The sequence below is a fragment of the Protopterus annectens genome, chromosome 16.part0, assembly GCF_019279795.1.
Source record: "Protopterus annectens isolate FY-2018-M chromosome 16.part0, PAN1.0, whole genome shotgun sequence".
NCBI lineage: Eukaryota > Metazoa > Chordata > Ceratodontiformes > Protopteridae > Protopterus > Protopterus annectens.
Window position 1 is genome coordinate 680,499,579 of NC_056750.1, and position 18,832 is coordinate 680,518,410.

Here is an 18,832-nt window from a genome sequence, read left to right on the forward strand (position 1 = left end):
GCTGAGGAGTTGGTATACCTGAAGGCCTTCGAATCTCGCTGTTAAACCTCTTGGGTGACACTGCCTTCCTAAGAACTTATTCAGTTAATCTCTTGGTAGGCCTGGGAGACCCCAGACTCCATAGAATACACTCCTAGGAGGCCAAACAAGTACACTACAGCCCCTAAGGACCAAACCTTCCTTACCAAAAGTGTAGCAGTAAATGGCATGATTATGGCAGCTGCCACAAAAAGGAACTTTGAGACCAGTTCCTGTATCCATCGTCCCAATAAGGATTCCAGGACCATGGATAGGAATGGGAAGTGGGTCTTCTCATCAGCAGCTTTTGTTACAGTCGCTGAACTGTCTCACTCATTTCACCAGACTTCAAAAGGATCTGCTAAAAGAACCATCAGACTCCTCCAAGGAGCTGTAGCTGCTGTGGCAGTAGATAAGGTCAACACTCAGCTCGCTACCCTTAACTCCATAGTCAACTCATCCATGAGACTCATTTCATATGCAGCAAATAGAGCAAGCAGGGTGGCAGGTTCAGCCAACTCCATTAGGAGGCAGGCCTGGATGTGCCTTTGCAATTTTGTGGAGCCATTTAATGTTAATTTGTTCATGCTTCCTTTGATGGCTCATCTCTCTTTGGGCCCAAGGTAAGGGAAACACTAACTCTGTGTGAACAGGAGACTAAGACATTGTCTGCCATTGGAGTGCTTTTTTCCACACCCACCAGACCATCTCAGAGGTCTTACCAAGACACACAGGGTGGAAGTTCCCCCAGGGGCAGACCTTTTCAGTGCTCCTGAAGGAGTCCCCGACTGCTTGCCTCTGGAGGGAGTTGGGGGGGGGGGGGATTGTCACTGCATCTCGACTCCTGGCAAAACATAACCAATGACAAATGGGTGCAGGACATAATATCCAGGAGGACATATCATTCCCTTCACTTGCCCCATTCTCTTAAACAAATCTGTCATCCAAGAAGTCCCCATAGACCAGAAAGGATCCGGAACTTACTCAAGATTCTTTTTAGTTCCAAAGAAAACAGGGGACTGGAGACAGATATTGGATCTCAGCAAACTAAACAAATCAGTGAAGCAAACCAAGTTCCAGATGGTAACGCTGTAGTCAATACTTCCATTCCTGGCAAAAGACAATTGGATGTGCTCTATAGACCTTCAGAATGTGTACTATTACATTCGAATGGAAAGGCGATCCAGAAAGTTCTTGTGCTTCCAGGTAGGAGCCAGTCCCTTCCAGTTTTGAGCTCTGCCCTATAGCCTCACTATAGCCATCTGAGTGTTGACGGCTCACTTGAGATTCAGAGGATTGTTTCCATATCTGGGTGACTGGCTCATAACCTCCCTGACCAGGCATCGCCTGCTATAAGCCAGAGACTGTATGCTTCAGCTTTGCTCCTCTCTAGGCATTACCATAAATAACAACAAATCTGCTTTAGCGCCGTCTCAAAATTTACATTTTATAGGAGCAGCGATAGATACAATCACGGTAACAGACTCCCTCACAACAGAGTACATGATCTTCGCTTACATGTGAACATGCTAATCAAGAAATCTGGAGCCAGTGCAAAACAAGTGCTACAAGTTCTTGGGAAAATGGCAGCCTCTATCATACTTAGTCCTCTAGCTCGCCTACATATGAGGATACTTCAGTGGTTACTTTACACACACTGGTCAATTCTGGATTTACCAGTGTCACATAAGATCCTCATTACCAAATGTTGCAAAAAGGATCTAGAGTGGTAGATTCACTCTCCCTCAGTTTCACAAGGCCGTTCCTTCATCCCTTCTCTGCCCCAGGCCACAGTGACCATGGATGTTTCCTACATAGGGTGGTGGGGGGGCATTATCTGGGAAAGACAGTCCAAGGCACCTAGCAGGAACACAAGGCTCACCTGCACATAAACATCCTAGAGATGAGGGCAGTGCTGTTGGTGTTGTAAGCATTTCAGAACACTCTCCCTCTAGGAACAATAACAATTCAGTCAGACAATATGTCCGTAGTCTGGTACATGAACAAACAAGGAGGAACCAGACCTTACCCATTTATCGAGAAGCTCTAAGGGTTTGGCAATGAGCAACATCCTCCAACCATTTTCTGATTGCATGGGCAACATCCTCCAACCATTTTCTGATTCCAACGCACATCATGGGGAAATCCAGCGTGATTGTAGACAAACTGAGCAGGGCAGTATTATGGACTCATGAGTGGTCCCTCAATCAAAATGTAGCAGAAAAGATTTTCTGAAAATCGGGCCAGCCTTGCTGGAAACTTTTTGCTTCACCCACCAGTACCAAATGCAGAAACTATGTTACCCTGACCCCTCCTATGGGGGAGTCACCATGGGATGCAGTTGTTCATGATTGGCCTCCAGGACTCCTGTATGGTTTCCCTCCGATTCCTTTGATTCTCAAGTTTTTTTTCAGAAAGCCAGTCTGTTGGAGACCACAATAATCCTGATTGCCCCCTATTGGCCTCGTCAGATCTGGTTTCCCTTCCTACAGCCTCATCTTCTGGACGAACCATGGATTCTGACCTGGCTCCGGATCTGCTGACATCATTTGGGAATGGGTCATCCCAACCTTCAAAACCTCAAGCTAACAGCTTGGCTGCTCCAGTTCCCTTGATTTCCAGGTTTCCTTTTCTTTCTTCCCCTGTAAAACATATATAGTGTCTTCCAATAACACCTCTACATGACGATTATACAAGAATAAATAGAACAGGTTCGTAATATGGGCAAATGATAACCAAATAGTAGACCCTTTTTCTGCCCTTATGCATTCGATCCTGGAATTTTTAGTGAAACTCTTTCATGAAGTTGTGGCATCTTCTACTATTAGAGTTCAGCTAGCAGCAATCTTAAACTATTATGTGGGAGAAAATGGTTCTAGTTTCATGCCACACACTCTCTAAAGCCTTTTTGAAAGAACAATGATGATTAGACCCCCCATACAAGAATCCAGCTCCTGCATCGGACCAAATTTCAGTTTAACAAACATAACTTGTTCCCTGTTTGACTCGCCTCAGCCAGAAGAGTCTCAGAATTGCAAGCCTTGTCCACAAAGCCCCCTTACCTGCTTTTCCATAAGGACAGAGTTTCTTTATGCACTAACCTCTCATTTCTTCCAAAGGTTGTGTTAGAAAATTACCTAAATCAATCTATTGAGCTGCCAGTGTTCTTCCCTAACTACCAGAACAAAGGCAAATACTTGTTGCATCTTCTAGACATACATAGACAATTACATTTTTACTTGCACAGAACTTCGGAGTTTAGAAAATCATACCAACTTTTCGTGTCCTACTCCAAGACAAGAAAAGGTCAGCCAGTGTCAAAGATTACCTTATGTAGATTGCTCACCTTTTGTATACCCAACATATACACCTCTAAAAATGTGTCTCTTCCCTTTCCTTTTAAAGTACACTCCACCAGATTGGTAGCTACATCTGCAGCCTATCAAGCAAAGTTACCCTGGGACGATATCTGCGCTGCAGCCACATGGGCAAAACCACATACCTTTATTACTCATTGCAAAGTGGATTTGGCCTCCAGGAGTTAGAGGTTCCTTTGGTTCTATGATTCTGTGGAATATTCTCCATGAGCCACCCAGGAATTAGGTTGCTTGGGATGTAATCCCATCAGTGAGAATAAAGGCGAGATTGACAACACACACAGAAATTAAGTACTTACCATAATGTTCCATGTGTGTTGTCCATCTTGACCTTTATTCTCACAACCCACCCTCCATGCCCCACTTCCAGATCTCCTGGGAGACTGAGTGGACATTGGATATTGCATTTACATAGCCTCAGAAATGCAAAACCTCAACCCTCGATAACACTTACTACTGTATATCTTTTTCTAATATTTATTGCTCCCCTTATAATTTCTGGAGATGCAAACAAGATCTGAGGAAGTTAGGGAACTGTATTATGGGTAGGGAAGGAGGCCCACGAGCTTTGCTAAAGTCCTTAAGCTTTTGTAAAAGCCAAGATGGATCCAACACATTGGATCCGACCCTTCATTAAAAAGAAAGGTTGAGATGGAAAACACACATGGAATGTTGTGGTAAGTACATAACTTCTTATTTTCTTGGTAGTATGTATCTGTGTTTATATAGACAGATTCAGTCACAGGAAAATACAAATGTAAATTTTATGGTACCTGTTTTAGCTGTGTTTATCAACTGGTGGGAGTGCTACACTCGATCAATTCTAGTGCAGGTCACACTGACCTCCACTTCACTATCACATGTATGTACATTTTTTCTAGACCCAGACAGTGTTTGACAGCTTTTTTCATGCTTGTGTATTACGTAAGACACCACCTGTAGTGTTTTGGCCTACCAAGATTCTTGAGACCCTAGCTATGTAGAGCAATGTTCCTCAGTAATATTGCTTGGGAAGCAGGGATTAAAATCGAGAAGTAGATTGGTACTCTTCACAGTGTACAGAATACAGACATAATAGTAGCACTGTTTGAGTGCATGTTTTAAGGACTGATTGCAGGTATTGAAGGATAAGATGGGATCAATGAATAGGCCATCGTATTTCTATAATTTTTCTTGCCCATTGCTTTATTGGAGAATGACAGGATAGTGACTAACTACGCCATTTTTATGGGAATCATGGAGCATATATTTGTGCTTTTACTTATTGATACCTTCCTGGGTCCTGGATTTCTCCCATGCATACAGAACATCGGGCAACGAGCGCTGTTCAGCACTTGTTTCAGTTAGCAGGTACGGGTTTTATGGGGCTGGGTTGCTAGCCAGATGCCCAACCCTCTTCAGAAGGTGCACCACACACTCACATGCACACACTGACACCTAGGGCCAGTTTAGAATGCCCAGTCCACCTACTGCATGTGTTTGGAATGTGGGAAGAAAGTGGAGCAGCTGGAGGAAACCCACACAAGTGCAGGGAACACTTGCAGACTCCACTTATTGATTAGTCCTAAGTAATTCATTATATAGATTACAATGAAGTATGCAGGTTTTGTTTTTTTTGTCCAAAGTAAAATGGGACTCTTCATTGCAAACTTCTTTTGTGAAGTACTTTTACTTAATTTATTATAGAGAATTTAAAGAAATCTAAACCCAACAAAACAAGTAATTTATGATAAAGTGCATAGCTTTTCTAACACTGGACATATATTATTGTTGTGGTCTATTAATATCCTCGTCATTTAATGCATTTTTGTTCTGGTCCCTCTTATCACACAGTGCAACTGTTATGCCTGCTTTGTTCAGAAGCTGCCAGAGACGAGCACTGAATACAGGCTTAGGGAACAATCAACTACATCTTTGATTTAGAGATGCTGTTAGAATGGTTAAACAGGATTTGAGATGGATCTGTTGTTGAGATTTGTAGGATTCAGTATAAATATATTTATTTGCTGAGCAAATAAGCAAAAATGTTCTTTCCAGACCCTCTCTACATATGACTGAACACAAGGACAGTGTATTTTTTGTAGCAAACCAGCCAGCCTGTTTGTTTTGTGGGAAAGAACCACCCATGGAAAACAAACATATACAAACTGTCTGCAGATTCTATACAGGCCATGATCAGAGGTTATGTCGTGTGGAACCTCAAGCCAAGAGGCAGATAATAAACCACTGCACCATCATTTAGGAGATTTATAGGATCTGTGCATCATTAAATCCCAGAGGGTTAGGCTTTTGTACGATAGTACCTCTGCACTGCTGCCAAATGGGAGAGATTTTTTGACATTTTAAATTCTTTAAAGCAGTACTTAATGTAAACTTTAAGTCTTTAACAACTTTTCTTATGTCAGTTAATAGTTTTGCACCCCTGCCTCTGCCAGTAAAGGTATTTAGTGGCAAATTCATTCCAAAAGTGAAACATTTTGTGAGTTTAATCCTATATTACTGTCAGACTGCACTTCCACAGTTCTAGTTGTTGTTGTTCACAGTTTTGGCATAGTTTCATAGCATACCTCATTAAATAATTAAATAAAAAAATGCTGACTTAGGGGAAACTGACTTCATGAGCTCAGTCTCTTTTGATCTTAAGTTAGCACATTAATGCATAGCTGTTAATAGGAAAGCAAAGTAAATTAAACTAGTACCCTGTGCTTTTTCACGTGTGTTAACAGGTGGCTGTTGGAGCTGAATTGTTATTGCTGCTCTTACAGAGAGCTAAATGAAGGAAAAACCCTCATATATTTGTTTTAACTGCGCACCTCACAAAAAAGTAGACATTTTCAAGAACAGGTATTTACTTTTAACATTTCCACAAAAGGTGCACTTGTCGAGTATGAAATGCAAAACATTACTCTGTAGGAAAATTGAGGTCACAGTTTTGGTAAACTGAATTAGGTGGCCAGCTAGGCATTTTAAATAAATCCTGATGTTTTCAGGAAAACTTAAAAACCTACAGCAAAATTAGGTGGCCTTTTGTTTCAGTATTTTGGTATCTTGTTTTAGTTTTTTATCTTGTTGCATTGCTATATTTGTTTGTATTGTATATGTATCCTACATTTCAATGCACATATACAGTATGTGTGCATTTATGTGTATAAATGGAAGAGCCCAACCCCATGTTTCTATCACAGTATGATTTAGAAAAATAGATCACAAGGTCACAGGAAGATAAATGTTTCAGTGTTTATAAAATACAAACTTATGGCCTTAAGATTATGCCCTCAGAGAGCTTGCACCCTACCCTCCCAGCCAGTTATCAAGTCCTTTTTTAAAGGATGCCATACCTCTGGCCTCTCATATTCCAAGTATGGAAGTGCATTCCATGCCTGCCCAGCCCTACAATGGAAGGAACAGCTTTTAATTTTGTTAAAGCTCTTAGGAGAATTTGTGGTTGTACCTTTGTTATGTGTCTTTCTTGGAGGTTATTTTTTACTCTGTATACCCATTTCAGCTGTCAGAGGAATTATGAATACATTGTCGAATACTGTAAACTTGACAATGAGAAAGGTACAATGTCCAGGGTTGTGATGGGGTCCTAGTCAAGTAACTCAAGAGAGCTGTTGGAACAGTAGCTGAACATCAGACAGAAATTTTCAAAAGGTATGTTTGTGAAGGGATGGTAATGAGCTGTAGGGATGGAGAAGTAGTCATTTGAAATTTGTATTTATAAAAGGTGATGCTAGGAGTAATTAATCTACATACAGACTAGTAAGTCTGACACTGCTAGAAAAAAAAAAGCAGTGCAGTTAGTCCCGACGTCTAGTCTCACAAGTTTCCATAAACAGAATGGATTGATTTTGGATTTCAGCATGGGCTCACAGCACAAAGATCCTGCTAATTAGTCAAATTCATTTCTGTCATTTGCTTGCTTGGGGAGTGGACAAATGCAACCCTGACAGCATGGCTTGTTTGGTCTCTGGTAAAGCTTTAGGCAGATATTTCTGTAATCACACAGAACAATAAAATAATGCTATACTTAAAAACAGGATAGCAAAAATGTTTATAGAGAAAATATATATTCTCTAAGGGCAGCCTGAATGGGTTGAAAGTAATGGAATATTTGGAGGATAAGCTTGTTTCTGAGTGAAGATAGTGATTTATATAGGCCTGTCAAAGTTCACTTTAGACACTGGAGTATATTATGTGAAGAGATTGCCAGACAGTATTTTTTCCATGGAATGGTAATGGTTTTCCCCAAGTCACTACATCTGACCCTAATATTGTAGGAGCTCCGTCACAAAGCCCTATACCTACAAGGTTACTGAGACTTTTGGCATTGTTTCATACAAGCTTATTTAACATCTAGAACCTTGCTGCATATTAACTTTAATCAGTTAAATACATGCCTGCTTTGTGAAATAGCAGGACCCCTTACTAAGTTGGCCACTTTAGAAAACAAAAAAGTCCAAGGCAAAAACGGAAACTCGAAAAAATACAGTAAAAACACAAAACTTGAGTTTAATGAAGCGTTTTTCATCCAGTTAAGTTACATGAACTTCTTCAGATACAATGATTCAAACATTCTTCCCTTTTTAAATACCCCACCTTTGTATGTCATGTGATAATTGCACACAGTGCCTTAAATGAGCCTTAGTTAAAACCATAAGTTAAAAGCATTGGTTATGTTACATGGTTAAATATTTATCTTTTAAAATTCTTTAATTTTAACAAGCAAATAGAATACATATCATTTAGCCCTGGAATAGTGTATGCATTCAAATGGACTTGCCATAGTAATTCTAGCTGTTCCAGAATTACTGTTAAAGGTCCTCCTCTTGGATCAATTGGGATTTGAATGCATGCACTATTCCAGGGCTGAATGATATGTATTCTCTTTTTGAATTTTCTATTTATTGTTTGTTAAAATTAAAGAATTTGAAATATAAATATTTAATCTGGAAATATAACCAATGTTTTTAACTTATGATTTTAACAAAGGTTCCTTTAAGGCACTGTGTGCAATTATCACATGACATACAAAGGAGGGGTATTTAAAAAGGGAAGAATGTTTGAATCATTGTATCTGAAGAAGTTCATGTAAGTAACTGGATGAAAAGCACTTCATTAAACTCAAGTTTGTGTTTTTACTGTATTTTTTCAAGCTTCCATTTTTGCCTTGGACTTTTCTAGTCAGTCTGGTTAATTTGTGGCTTTAATAAGTTGGCCACTTTCTCCTTTTGCTGGGCCAGTAGATTATACTGCATATGCCAAGTATTTAGCCTCAGGAAATGACAGAAAATCTGTTTTACTTGCATCTCTTTAATTGCTTTGTTCTGGTTATAAAGTGATTGCTGTCAGTTATAAATTGACCTGAGGGTAGGACAGGAGTAGAAACTCATAACCAAAAACTAAACTATTCATGATTCCTCTGACAGCTGAGATGGGTATACAGAGTAAAGAATAACCTCCAGTTTACTTTTCAGCCCATCCCTTTATCTTGAATAAAAAACTATTAAAAAATTGAAACCTTGCTCATCTTCAGAAGACAACCTACAATCAGAATACCTAAAGCTTGCCACAGAGGCAGTAGCATCCCCTGTTAACATCTTAATAGAGCCATAGCTGAATCACATATCCCTAACCTATAGAAAAGATTACACATTATCCCTTTAAGGGAGACAACTCCACTACCGTCACAAACTTTCATTCTATTGCAGTCGTGTCCCCCCTTTCTAAGATTCAAGAAAAATGTGTACATCTACAACTTCTGCATCTTGCACACAACAACCTACTTTCCCAAACTCAACATGGCTTTAGACCTGCACACAGTACCTCAACAGATTTATTATCTTTCATACACTCTGTCAGCAAAGCCCATGACATTGGCAGACTAGTATCTGCAGTATTTTTAGATTTGTATTTGATTGTGGTATCTCACCCCAAACTCCTTAAAAAACTTTCAGCAAGCAGTAAAATGGCAGGGCTGCATCTCCCTATATCACATCACCCCTACAGGTGTACCTCATGGATCCATCCTTGACCCATTACTATTCAATGTCATCATCAGTAAGTTGCATACATCCTTCTGTGAAGGCACTCTAATCTGATATGCAGATGACACCACTATCATTTGTGTATCTGACACATTAACTCACCTACAACACATAATACAACAAGCTTTCTCTTCCATAGAAACATGACTCTCCAATGTTGAACTTCTACTGAACCCCCAAAAAACAGAACTCCTCTTCACCCACAAATCCCCATAGCTCCAACAAAACAAACTTCAAGATCCTTTCAGCCAGCAATACTGAAATTGAATTGGTTCAGCATATCAAACTATTAGGTGTCACAATTGACAATAATTTCAGGTTTGACCTACACATACAAAACAGTATTTAAAAAAAAATCTCACCAAAAACTATGCATGCTATACAGGAATAAAAACTACCTCAAAGAAGATACCAAAATTACCCTGGCCAAAACCTACCTCTTGCCTTCACTGTTATATGTCACCTCAAATCAACTTACAGACCTCGCCAAGAAAAAAAACTAGAAAGCTGCTATAACAAAATTGTCAAATTTGCCATAAACACAACCCCCTTATAATTAATCACTGTAAAGCCCTACATTCCCTAAGATGGCTTGAACACCTCCTCTACCTCCAATACATGCAACTTACTATTGTGTAAAAAAATCAGCCACAACCCACTTGCTTTACTGCTCTTAGCCCATTAATCAACATTTGTGTCTCAAATAAACATCTCGGATCTGAAGACAAACCTCTCCTCACAACTTATAAAACCTAACAAAACCCCAGGGCTAAGCCTTTACTCCTCCTGTGTGGCAAAACTATGAAACTCCCTTCCTTTAACTATCAAAACTGATACTATTTATTTATTTTTTTTATTTTGCATTTGATTACGGGGACACTTTTCTTTGAAGGCCCGGGGAGAAAAGCTCCAGGTAATGCATACCATTTAACAAACAATTGTTTAGGTTTGACAATGCAGTAGGATGATGTAGAAGATAACAGGTTTTATACAAACAAGAAACCTATATGTTCACTAAAGAAATCAGTTATATTACAAGATCGTAGGATAGTGAGACATAGATTATACAATTCTATAGAGAATCAGAAAAAAATCAGAATAAATTGCAGGTAGGCATAGATTAGAGGAGTGACAGACCAATACAACAATTTTTCAAATTCTGTATAGTACAAGCATGGATTATTTATTTATTTATTTATTATTTATTTTTTTTAGATTAACCGTTCTTTATTGTCAGAAATAAAAAAGAGTTTATATTTTACGTGGTGTTAGTAACAGTGAAGTGACAAAATCATCCACAACCCACTAGCTTTACTGCTCTTAGCCCATTAATTAACTTTTATATCCCAAATAAACATCTCGGATCTGAAGACATTCCCCTCCTTACAATGTATACACCTAACAAAACCCCAGGCCTAAACCTTTCTTCTACTACTAACCTGCACTCCTTCAAAACCTCTATAAAAGAATACTTCAACAAAGTTTGAATTTGCTCCTGTATGATCCCAGGCTGAGGTACTCTTATACCTTTTTTCTACATCTGCTTTCTGTATCCCCACTACTAACTTACCCTCCTGCTCCCTTCCACTGCACATATCCCCCTGAGATTACACTCGTACCTTTTCCACATCTATTCCTGCTATCCACTCTGTCAGATGCTACCCTTCTTTACTCGCAGTATCCTATGCCTTTACCAGTATAATCTGTTACCATATTTCATGACCTCTAGAATATTAATAATCTAATGATAATAATCTGTTATGTAAATAATGCTGAATCTTCCTATTAGCAGGCTTTCCATATAATTTATGCTTGAACACTATGACTTCATTATGTCTGAGTTTTTATTCTGACAAACTAATGTGCAAGTTATTCAAACTTTGTGCTTGAATGTTATGACTTCATTATGTCTGTTAATTTCTCATTCTGACAAATTAATGTGTTTTCATATTTGTGCTTGAATGTTGCAACTTCTTATGTCTGTCTAGTTTTTTATTCTATTAACCGTATGTATCTGGAGCTTTTCTGCCCAGGCCTCTGCTGAAAATTGGTATCTCATGACCCAGTCAGACTTTCCTAGTAAAAAAAATGGCAAGTAAATAAATGTCAGGAATTACACAAATTGACAGATTCTGTTTAGTGTCACTTGAGAGGAATTTGCTTTATTTGTGGAAGTGCTAGCTACTGTTGTAATTCCACATTGGAGTGTAGGTATGAGTTTATCCTCTCAAGGGACATGTATTCTTTGCTAATAGGACCCATATGTTCTAGCAGGTTTTTTCTTTTTCTTAACTTCCACATAAACAACAAAGGAGACTAGTAACAGAAAAATCATTTATAAACACACACACACACACACACACACACACACACACACACACACACACACACACACACAAAAGAAAAAAAAAACATCCAGCAATGACTGAAAGATTGCAAGGGTCAAGGTATTTTTTGTATCCAGACAAGTGGCTCCTTGCTGTTCCGGCATGTTTTCTTGTCTAGATGATTGTCTCCTTGCCACTCCAATGATGTATGGTCTAATCTTGATGTGGAAGATTTCTTCTCAGTCTGTTCCATTCCTTTAGATTTGATTCAATACCTTGAAGTCCAGGCTGGGGCCCAATCAGAAACTTACACTCATCATATGCATGCTGGAAATCTATCCTGGCTTGCATTTTTTCCTTTGAACAAAATCCTTCCTCTTCAGAATAGACAGACTCAACTCCTACTAGCACAAATAAACATCTCTGTCTGTTTATATCAAGGTTTTGGGACTTATGCTATTTACTATTTATATGGTTCCCAATGCCAGATGCCATTTGAGTGTGTTACATTAAACTTTGAATTTTCAGTGGTGCCAGCTGTCAGATTCTGCAGCTCTACAAGAAAAAAATATGCATATGTTGCAGGATTCTTTTATAGTGATGGAGTCAGCCTGCAGAGGTTTCTTCCTTTCCTGTGTGTTGTACTTGTGTTTTTCAGGATGCTGCACTGCAGCATGACTTCCTCCTAACTTCCATCCATCTTATCTACAGGCACTACTCGCAAGTCAACTGGTTGTTTAGCCACTCTGGGTCCCATTCTGGTAGTCTTTGAAGCCATCACTACTGCTAGTAAAGAGTGGTTACACAGGTGGACCCTTACCCACTTAAGTGACCTGACATTCATTGATGAGGCTGTGTGGGTAATCAGATGTGGCATTTGAGGGTAATGCCATCCTGGCCCCTAGGTTGATGATGCCTTCTGGGTCCTCCTAGGTCCTCCTACTCACTCAGTTTGACAGTATTTTCAAGCCTTGATCTCCTCCCGTGCTTTGGAATGATGGCCTACTCCATTAGCACATAATTCCTATTCCTTCTCCGTGATAAAGGTGAGCAGCAAATCATTCCTTGTTCTCCACCCAATAACTCCAGGTGCCCGAGCCACTAAACAAAATTGGGTCACCTTTTTACTAGCCAGGACTTTATCCAATGTATCAGTGGATCTGACTTGCGTTTATTCCACATACATGAACTCGGAAGGGATTTTCTGATTCCTACCCAAGTTGTGCCAGTCAACATATGTGTCTTTGTTTTAAGACAGGAGGGAGGTCATTATCAAGGCAGATAGTGTGAGGAATATAGTCACAAATGGAGGACACTGTTTTTGGAATGATGGTGGTCCTAATTGCACTACAGGCATTTTGGGACTGTCTTCTCCAGGTTGTAATAACCATTCATCCCAACAACATGGTAATTGCCCTGGTATGTGAACAAGCAGAGAAAGAGAAAAACATTCCTACCTTCTTAGTACATTCCTATACTTCATGGCTTCTAAACAATCTCCATCAATTACTTTCTGATTCTAAACCAAATTCAGAGAGAGAAAACATTTATTTTGCAAAAAGACCCATTTGTTGTCTTTTGATGCATCTTGACTGGACTCTCATTTTATCAGAGAAGCAAGCACTTCCTTCATAAGGAAAACTCCTGCTTTGACCATTTGCATACTTGACTAATGCCAGATGCATCAATTTATTTAATTACAGAGATGGATTCTTGCAAAATGCCTCCATTACTCCAATGCAATTTCCTTCCATCTCCTGTGATCCACAAGTTTATTCAAAAAGACAAGCTAAGCAAATTCAGTCGTTCTGATAGCACCATACTGATTTCAACAAGTCTGGCTCTATCTTCTATGGTTTCCTCTTCTGGAGAAGCCCCTAAATCTGAAGCCTTCAGAGCCTGTTGACTCAATGATCTAGCAAGCCTCACTTGGACCTGCAGTCCATCCATCTAACTAAATGGTTACTCCTATTTCCACTGATGGTTAGAGACCATTCATATCTCTGCCTAAAGATCGAATACCAAAAAAAAAAAAATAAAAAAATAAAGTGGTTAACTGGACACATTTTTCTACAAGAGCAACTGCAAGTGAGTTAAACCTTTTTCTGCTTTTTCTCCATTAAAGTACATCTAGAAGCTATTTCAAAGTTTCATTAGTGTGTTGATTTTTTGTGTGTTTTGGCATTGTTTAAGGTAGCCAGTGTCAGTCACATATCCAGAAAGTCACTTATTATATTTACAATACAAAACAGCTTTCTCAAACTACCACAGTTTCTCTCCTTCCCTAACATCCATTTTACTATAACCAAAATCTTAGTTTTTTTTAATATTCACTATTAAAAAAGTTGTTGTCCTTGCTTACCACCCTTTTAAAGTAATTGACATACTTAACTTATAGGTTCATAGGTTGGTACTAGGCTATCAGCCCTAGGGCCTATACAAGCCTAGCCATAACAATTCCCTGGCTATTTCTTCCCACATTATTTACTTTTCTGGACCCCTGTCTAGCAGGGCGACTGACGTGATCCCTGGGGTGAATTTCCTTTCTCCCATCCAATCGTCAAGGTTCCTCTTGAAGAGGTCCAAAGAGGCACTCTGCTTGACATGTATGGGCAATCTATTCCAGAGTCTGGGGAGTCTCTGGGTCGGGAACCTATCCCTCCAGCATGTTTTGTTTATTGTGATGACAAGGTTTAGATCCCTGGAGCGTGTAGCTCTGAGGGATTGGGATTTCTTTAAGTGTAGCATGTCCAACAGCTCTCGGTTTGACATGGCCTTGTATGTTAAGCAGAGATCGCCTCTGAGTAGACGATATGCGACAGAGTATAGCTGGAGTTTTTTAAGACGGTCAGCGTAGGGCATCTGCTTTAGGCCTGTGATTCTTTTAGTGAGGTATTTCTGAGGCCTTTCCAGTTGTTACAGATGTCTTGAGAGGTACATACCAAATGGCGCGTTGTATTCTATAATGGGTCTAATGAGGGATGAGTACAGTGGGACAATGACTTCCTTTTTTCTGGATGAAAAGCCCTTCGTGATGAGGTGTGCCACATAGAAGGATTTCCTGACTGTTGTGGCGATGTGTTTATCGAAGGTGAGACCACTGTCCACCTGTGTCCCCAAGTCTCTTATCACACTTTCTGTGTTTAGTGTACTGCCACCTATATGGTAATTCATGGATACATGTTTTTCCCAAAGGGGATAACAATACATTTCTTGGCATTGAGCTTGAGCCCATGGCTCTGGCACCAAGCATCTGTTTCTGTAAGGCCCTTTTGTAGAGTATCCACATCATTTGGGGATTCAATAATGGCTCCCAGTTTGCAGTCATCTGCAAACTTTGTTAGCCAGAGTCCCTTAGTGTTGACCTGTACTTCAGAGACGTAGATGCCAAACAAGAGCGGCCCCAGGACTGAACCCTGAGGTACTCCACTTGTCACTTGTCTGGAGCTGGATTTGGAGTTGGCTACTTATACAGTGTGGGTTCTATCAGTAAGCCATTTAGCAACCCATTGGGTGACATAGGGATTAATGCCCAACTTAGTAAGTTTATCTATGATTCCAGAGTGGGGGGTGGTATCAAAGGCCTTGGCAAGGTCTAGATAGGCTGTGTGGACCACCTTACCCTTCTCCATGGCTCTGGAGACTGATTCAAAGAAGTCAGTCAGGTTCAGGAGACAAGATCGGCCCTTCACAAACCCAAACTGGGTGGGATCCAGTGTTTGAAGATTGCCAATGTCTTTGTTTATAAGTTCCATGATAATACGCTCCATGGCCTTGCAGATAAGGCTTGTCAGACTGATGGGACGATAGTTTCTGGGATCCAAGGTGGATCCCCCCTTGTGGATTGGGATAACTGTAGCTCTGCGCCACTCAGTGGGCACGAAACCTGAGGTGAGGCTATGATTAAACATGACACTTGGGTGAGGTGCCAGTTCATATTGTAGTTCATGTAGTACACAGCCCGGGATGTCATCTGGTCCCATGGATGCTGCATTCTTGGCTTTGGAGAGTGCGTTTTGTACCTGTGTAGCCGTTATTACTGGAATTTGGCAATCTTCCGATATTGAGATGGGCCATTTAGGGGGTGAGAGGGGGGTGAAGTTGGCACTGAATCGATCTGCCAGGATATTGGCAATATCCTTCGGATCAGTATATTTAATGCCATTCTGTTTTAGCTCAGAGCAGATCTGAGCATTGCCATTTAGATTCTTGACATAGTTATAGAATGCTTTGTGGTTGTCTTTGGAATCTTTGGCAATTTTATTTTCATAACTAACTTTGGAGGATTTTATGAGGCATCTCAGTTTCTTACTGAGGCTAGTAAGGGAGTTTTTTGCATCCTGCGATTTTCCTCTTTTCTGCAAAAGTTTCTTCCTTTTGTTGTAAAGTTTGTTTATGGCAGGGGACCACCAGATTGGCTTCCTTTTTATGGATGAGAGCATTTTGGTTCTATTTGGGATGGCACGATTTATGCATGAGTGGATGTGCTTGTACAGTACCTTAGTGTAGGATTCAGCAGTTGAACTTTCAGTTCCCGTCTGCATGGGCGTCATGAAGTTTGTCACTTCTGACTTGAGTAGCATGAAGTTGGCTTTGGAGAAGTTTTTTTATGGTGGTTTCTTTACTGGGGGGGTGGGGGTGGGATGTGGATATTAAGGGTGATTAGCTTATGGTCAGACCTGACTAACGAGGGGGTGACCATAGGTATGGAGCATTGATTTCCCATGTTGGTAATGACCAGGTCTAGGATATTGGAGCCCCTGGTGGGACTATGGATTAGTTGATCCAGGGCATTGGAATTTATGAATTCCAAGAACCGTTGTGCAAAGGTGTTGGGACATGAGTAGTTTTCCCAGTTAATGGCAGGGTAGTTAAAAATCACCCAGTATTAGAGTGTTTGGTTCTATCTTAATATTTTCCAGTACGTTTAGAAAGGTGTAGTGAGAATCTTGGGGTATGGTGGGGGATCTGTAGCAAGCTACAATTTGGATTGCAGTCTTACCTAGTGTTAGTTGCACTTGGAGAATTTCAGACACATTGTGTTGGCCAACTAGCCTGGTGGTGTGAATATCCTTGGTGAATATTGACACTCCTCCACCTTTAGTGTTTCGGCCCTGGTTTGGTGGCCGAAAAATGTGGTAAGAGTTGTAGCCTGGTATTGCAGGGGTGCTGTCTGGAGCCTTGAACCAGGTCTCAGTTACTGCACAGATATCGATGTTCTCCATTTTTAGGAGTGCCTCGAGAGAGTGCATTTTGAGGTTTAGACTTCTAGCATTGAGTAGCATTACCTTCAGGTTTTGCATGCTTGTACCTGTTACAGTGGTGGTTTTGTCCTTTGAAGTTTGCCTAAAAAAGGCACTATAAGGGTGGCAAGAGCCTTAGCCAGTAACCTGAATCCCAGGGGCGACAGGTGCATACCATCTCTGGCAAAGCATTGTGGTCTGTCAATCATGTCGTCCCAGGCAGACAGATACTGGATCCCCTTTGAATGACACCATAAGCTTAGCCAATTGTTGAAGTCAATCATTTTATCCTTATATTGTGGTATCATTCTGGGCGAAGGCAGGATGCTACTCAGGGCTAGGGTCATACAAGCCTGGGCCACATGATCCGAGAGCTCTTCCATGTCTCTTTTCATGTAGTCCAGGGAGGTACGTCTCAAGTCATTCACTCCAACATGGACAATGACGGAGTCATATTTGTACTTGTTGTGGAGTGACTTGAGTGCATGCATTATGTGGCGGATCCTGACACCTGACAGGCAGCTGACTGTAATTTTCTCCTTATTCAACCTGGTGAGAGGGACATCAGTGTGCCGGACTATAGAGTCACCTATGACTAAAGTGTTAGGTACATTGTCTTGCCTTAGGGGCTGTTGCTGGGTGGCACACTGGTGTTGTGAACTATGTGACACATTGGTTGTGATTGGTGTTTGTTTGCGTTTCAGCTTCAGAGGTCTTTGTTGCTTGGGCAGGTTACAGTTAAGGGCCTCTGCATATGTGGATTTAGTGTTGCTGTATGTGGGTGTTGGTGGTGCGGATTTAGAAGGGCTATGTGTTGCTTGAGGTGTAGTGTGGGTGTTAACCTTCTCCTCTTGACTGTTTAGCACAATCTTGGGTGGAGAGAGCTTTGCTTCCATTTTGGCTATGTAAGTGCATCTCTCACAGGTTGTAGTGTTGGGTGGTAGGAGGAGAGGGTTGTCTGTGTACATGAGGCAATTGCTGCATTGCCCCAGTATGCCCAGATTAACCAGGTGGACAGGAGAAATCACCAGAAGCTGACCCTTGGACATGCCTGGTTTGGGGCTTTTTTTTTTCTTTGTAAAGTATAGGAGCTGTTTCCTTAGCAAGGTACTTTGCAATTATAGGCTGTTTAGTGCCTACTATTAATTTCTCCTTGTTAACAGGGAGAGTTCAGTGTTTGTATGAGTTTAAGGCTTCCTAGTGCTTTCCAGCAGGTATTGGAGAAAGTGCTAGTCACAGGGATGCTTAAAGGTAAGATTGAAAAGAATGCACTCTGCAGTGTGCACTAGAGAAGTTAGATGTGAAAGTAGGTAACTTGAGTTTTACCTGTTTAAAAAGTTAAGGTTTAGTGGAGAGTTACTATTTTTAAAACAGCAAGATGGATTGAAAGGTGTGGTCACTTTTGTATTTTGGTACTATGAAATACTGTAGGATGGCCAATAAATTTAAATAATTGAAGGGGTGGGATTTAAAAAATGATGATTTTGTGATTACTGACATAAGCCAGTGGAAGTAGAGAGAAGTGAGATATATGGTCAGATTAACATAAGAGGCGGGCAACTAGAAAGACTTATTTTTTGTCATTCATTTCAACTCCTTATTCACTGAGTTACCTATAAATAATATTTACATTTTAACATCTCCAAATAACTTTACAAAGTCATACTTCAGTTTATTCTACAAACTAATTCTTCTTCTTCTTTCAGCTTTTCCTGGTTAGGGGTCGTCACAGTGGATCCCCTGTCCGCTCATGATTGGCAGAGAAGTTTTACGGTGTTGAGTTGCCAGCCCGGCACCCAACCTTCCACAGAAGGCCCACA

General features: G+C 40.5%; 1 protein-coding gene across 1 annotated transcript in view; it reads left to right on the forward strand.

The window, feature by feature from the left end:
• Window positions 1-213: 213 nt before the first annotated feature.
• The window catches only part of LOC122790646 (collagen alpha-3(V) chain-like), a 283,997-nt gene continuing 265,378 nt past the window's right edge, over window positions 214-18,832 (forward strand). Inside the window, exon 1 of the mRNA XM_044058170.1 lies at window positions 214-253. Coding sequence (XP_043914105.1) covers window positions 214-253 — 40 coding nt within the window. The remainder of the gene's footprint in view (window positions 254-18,832) is intronic.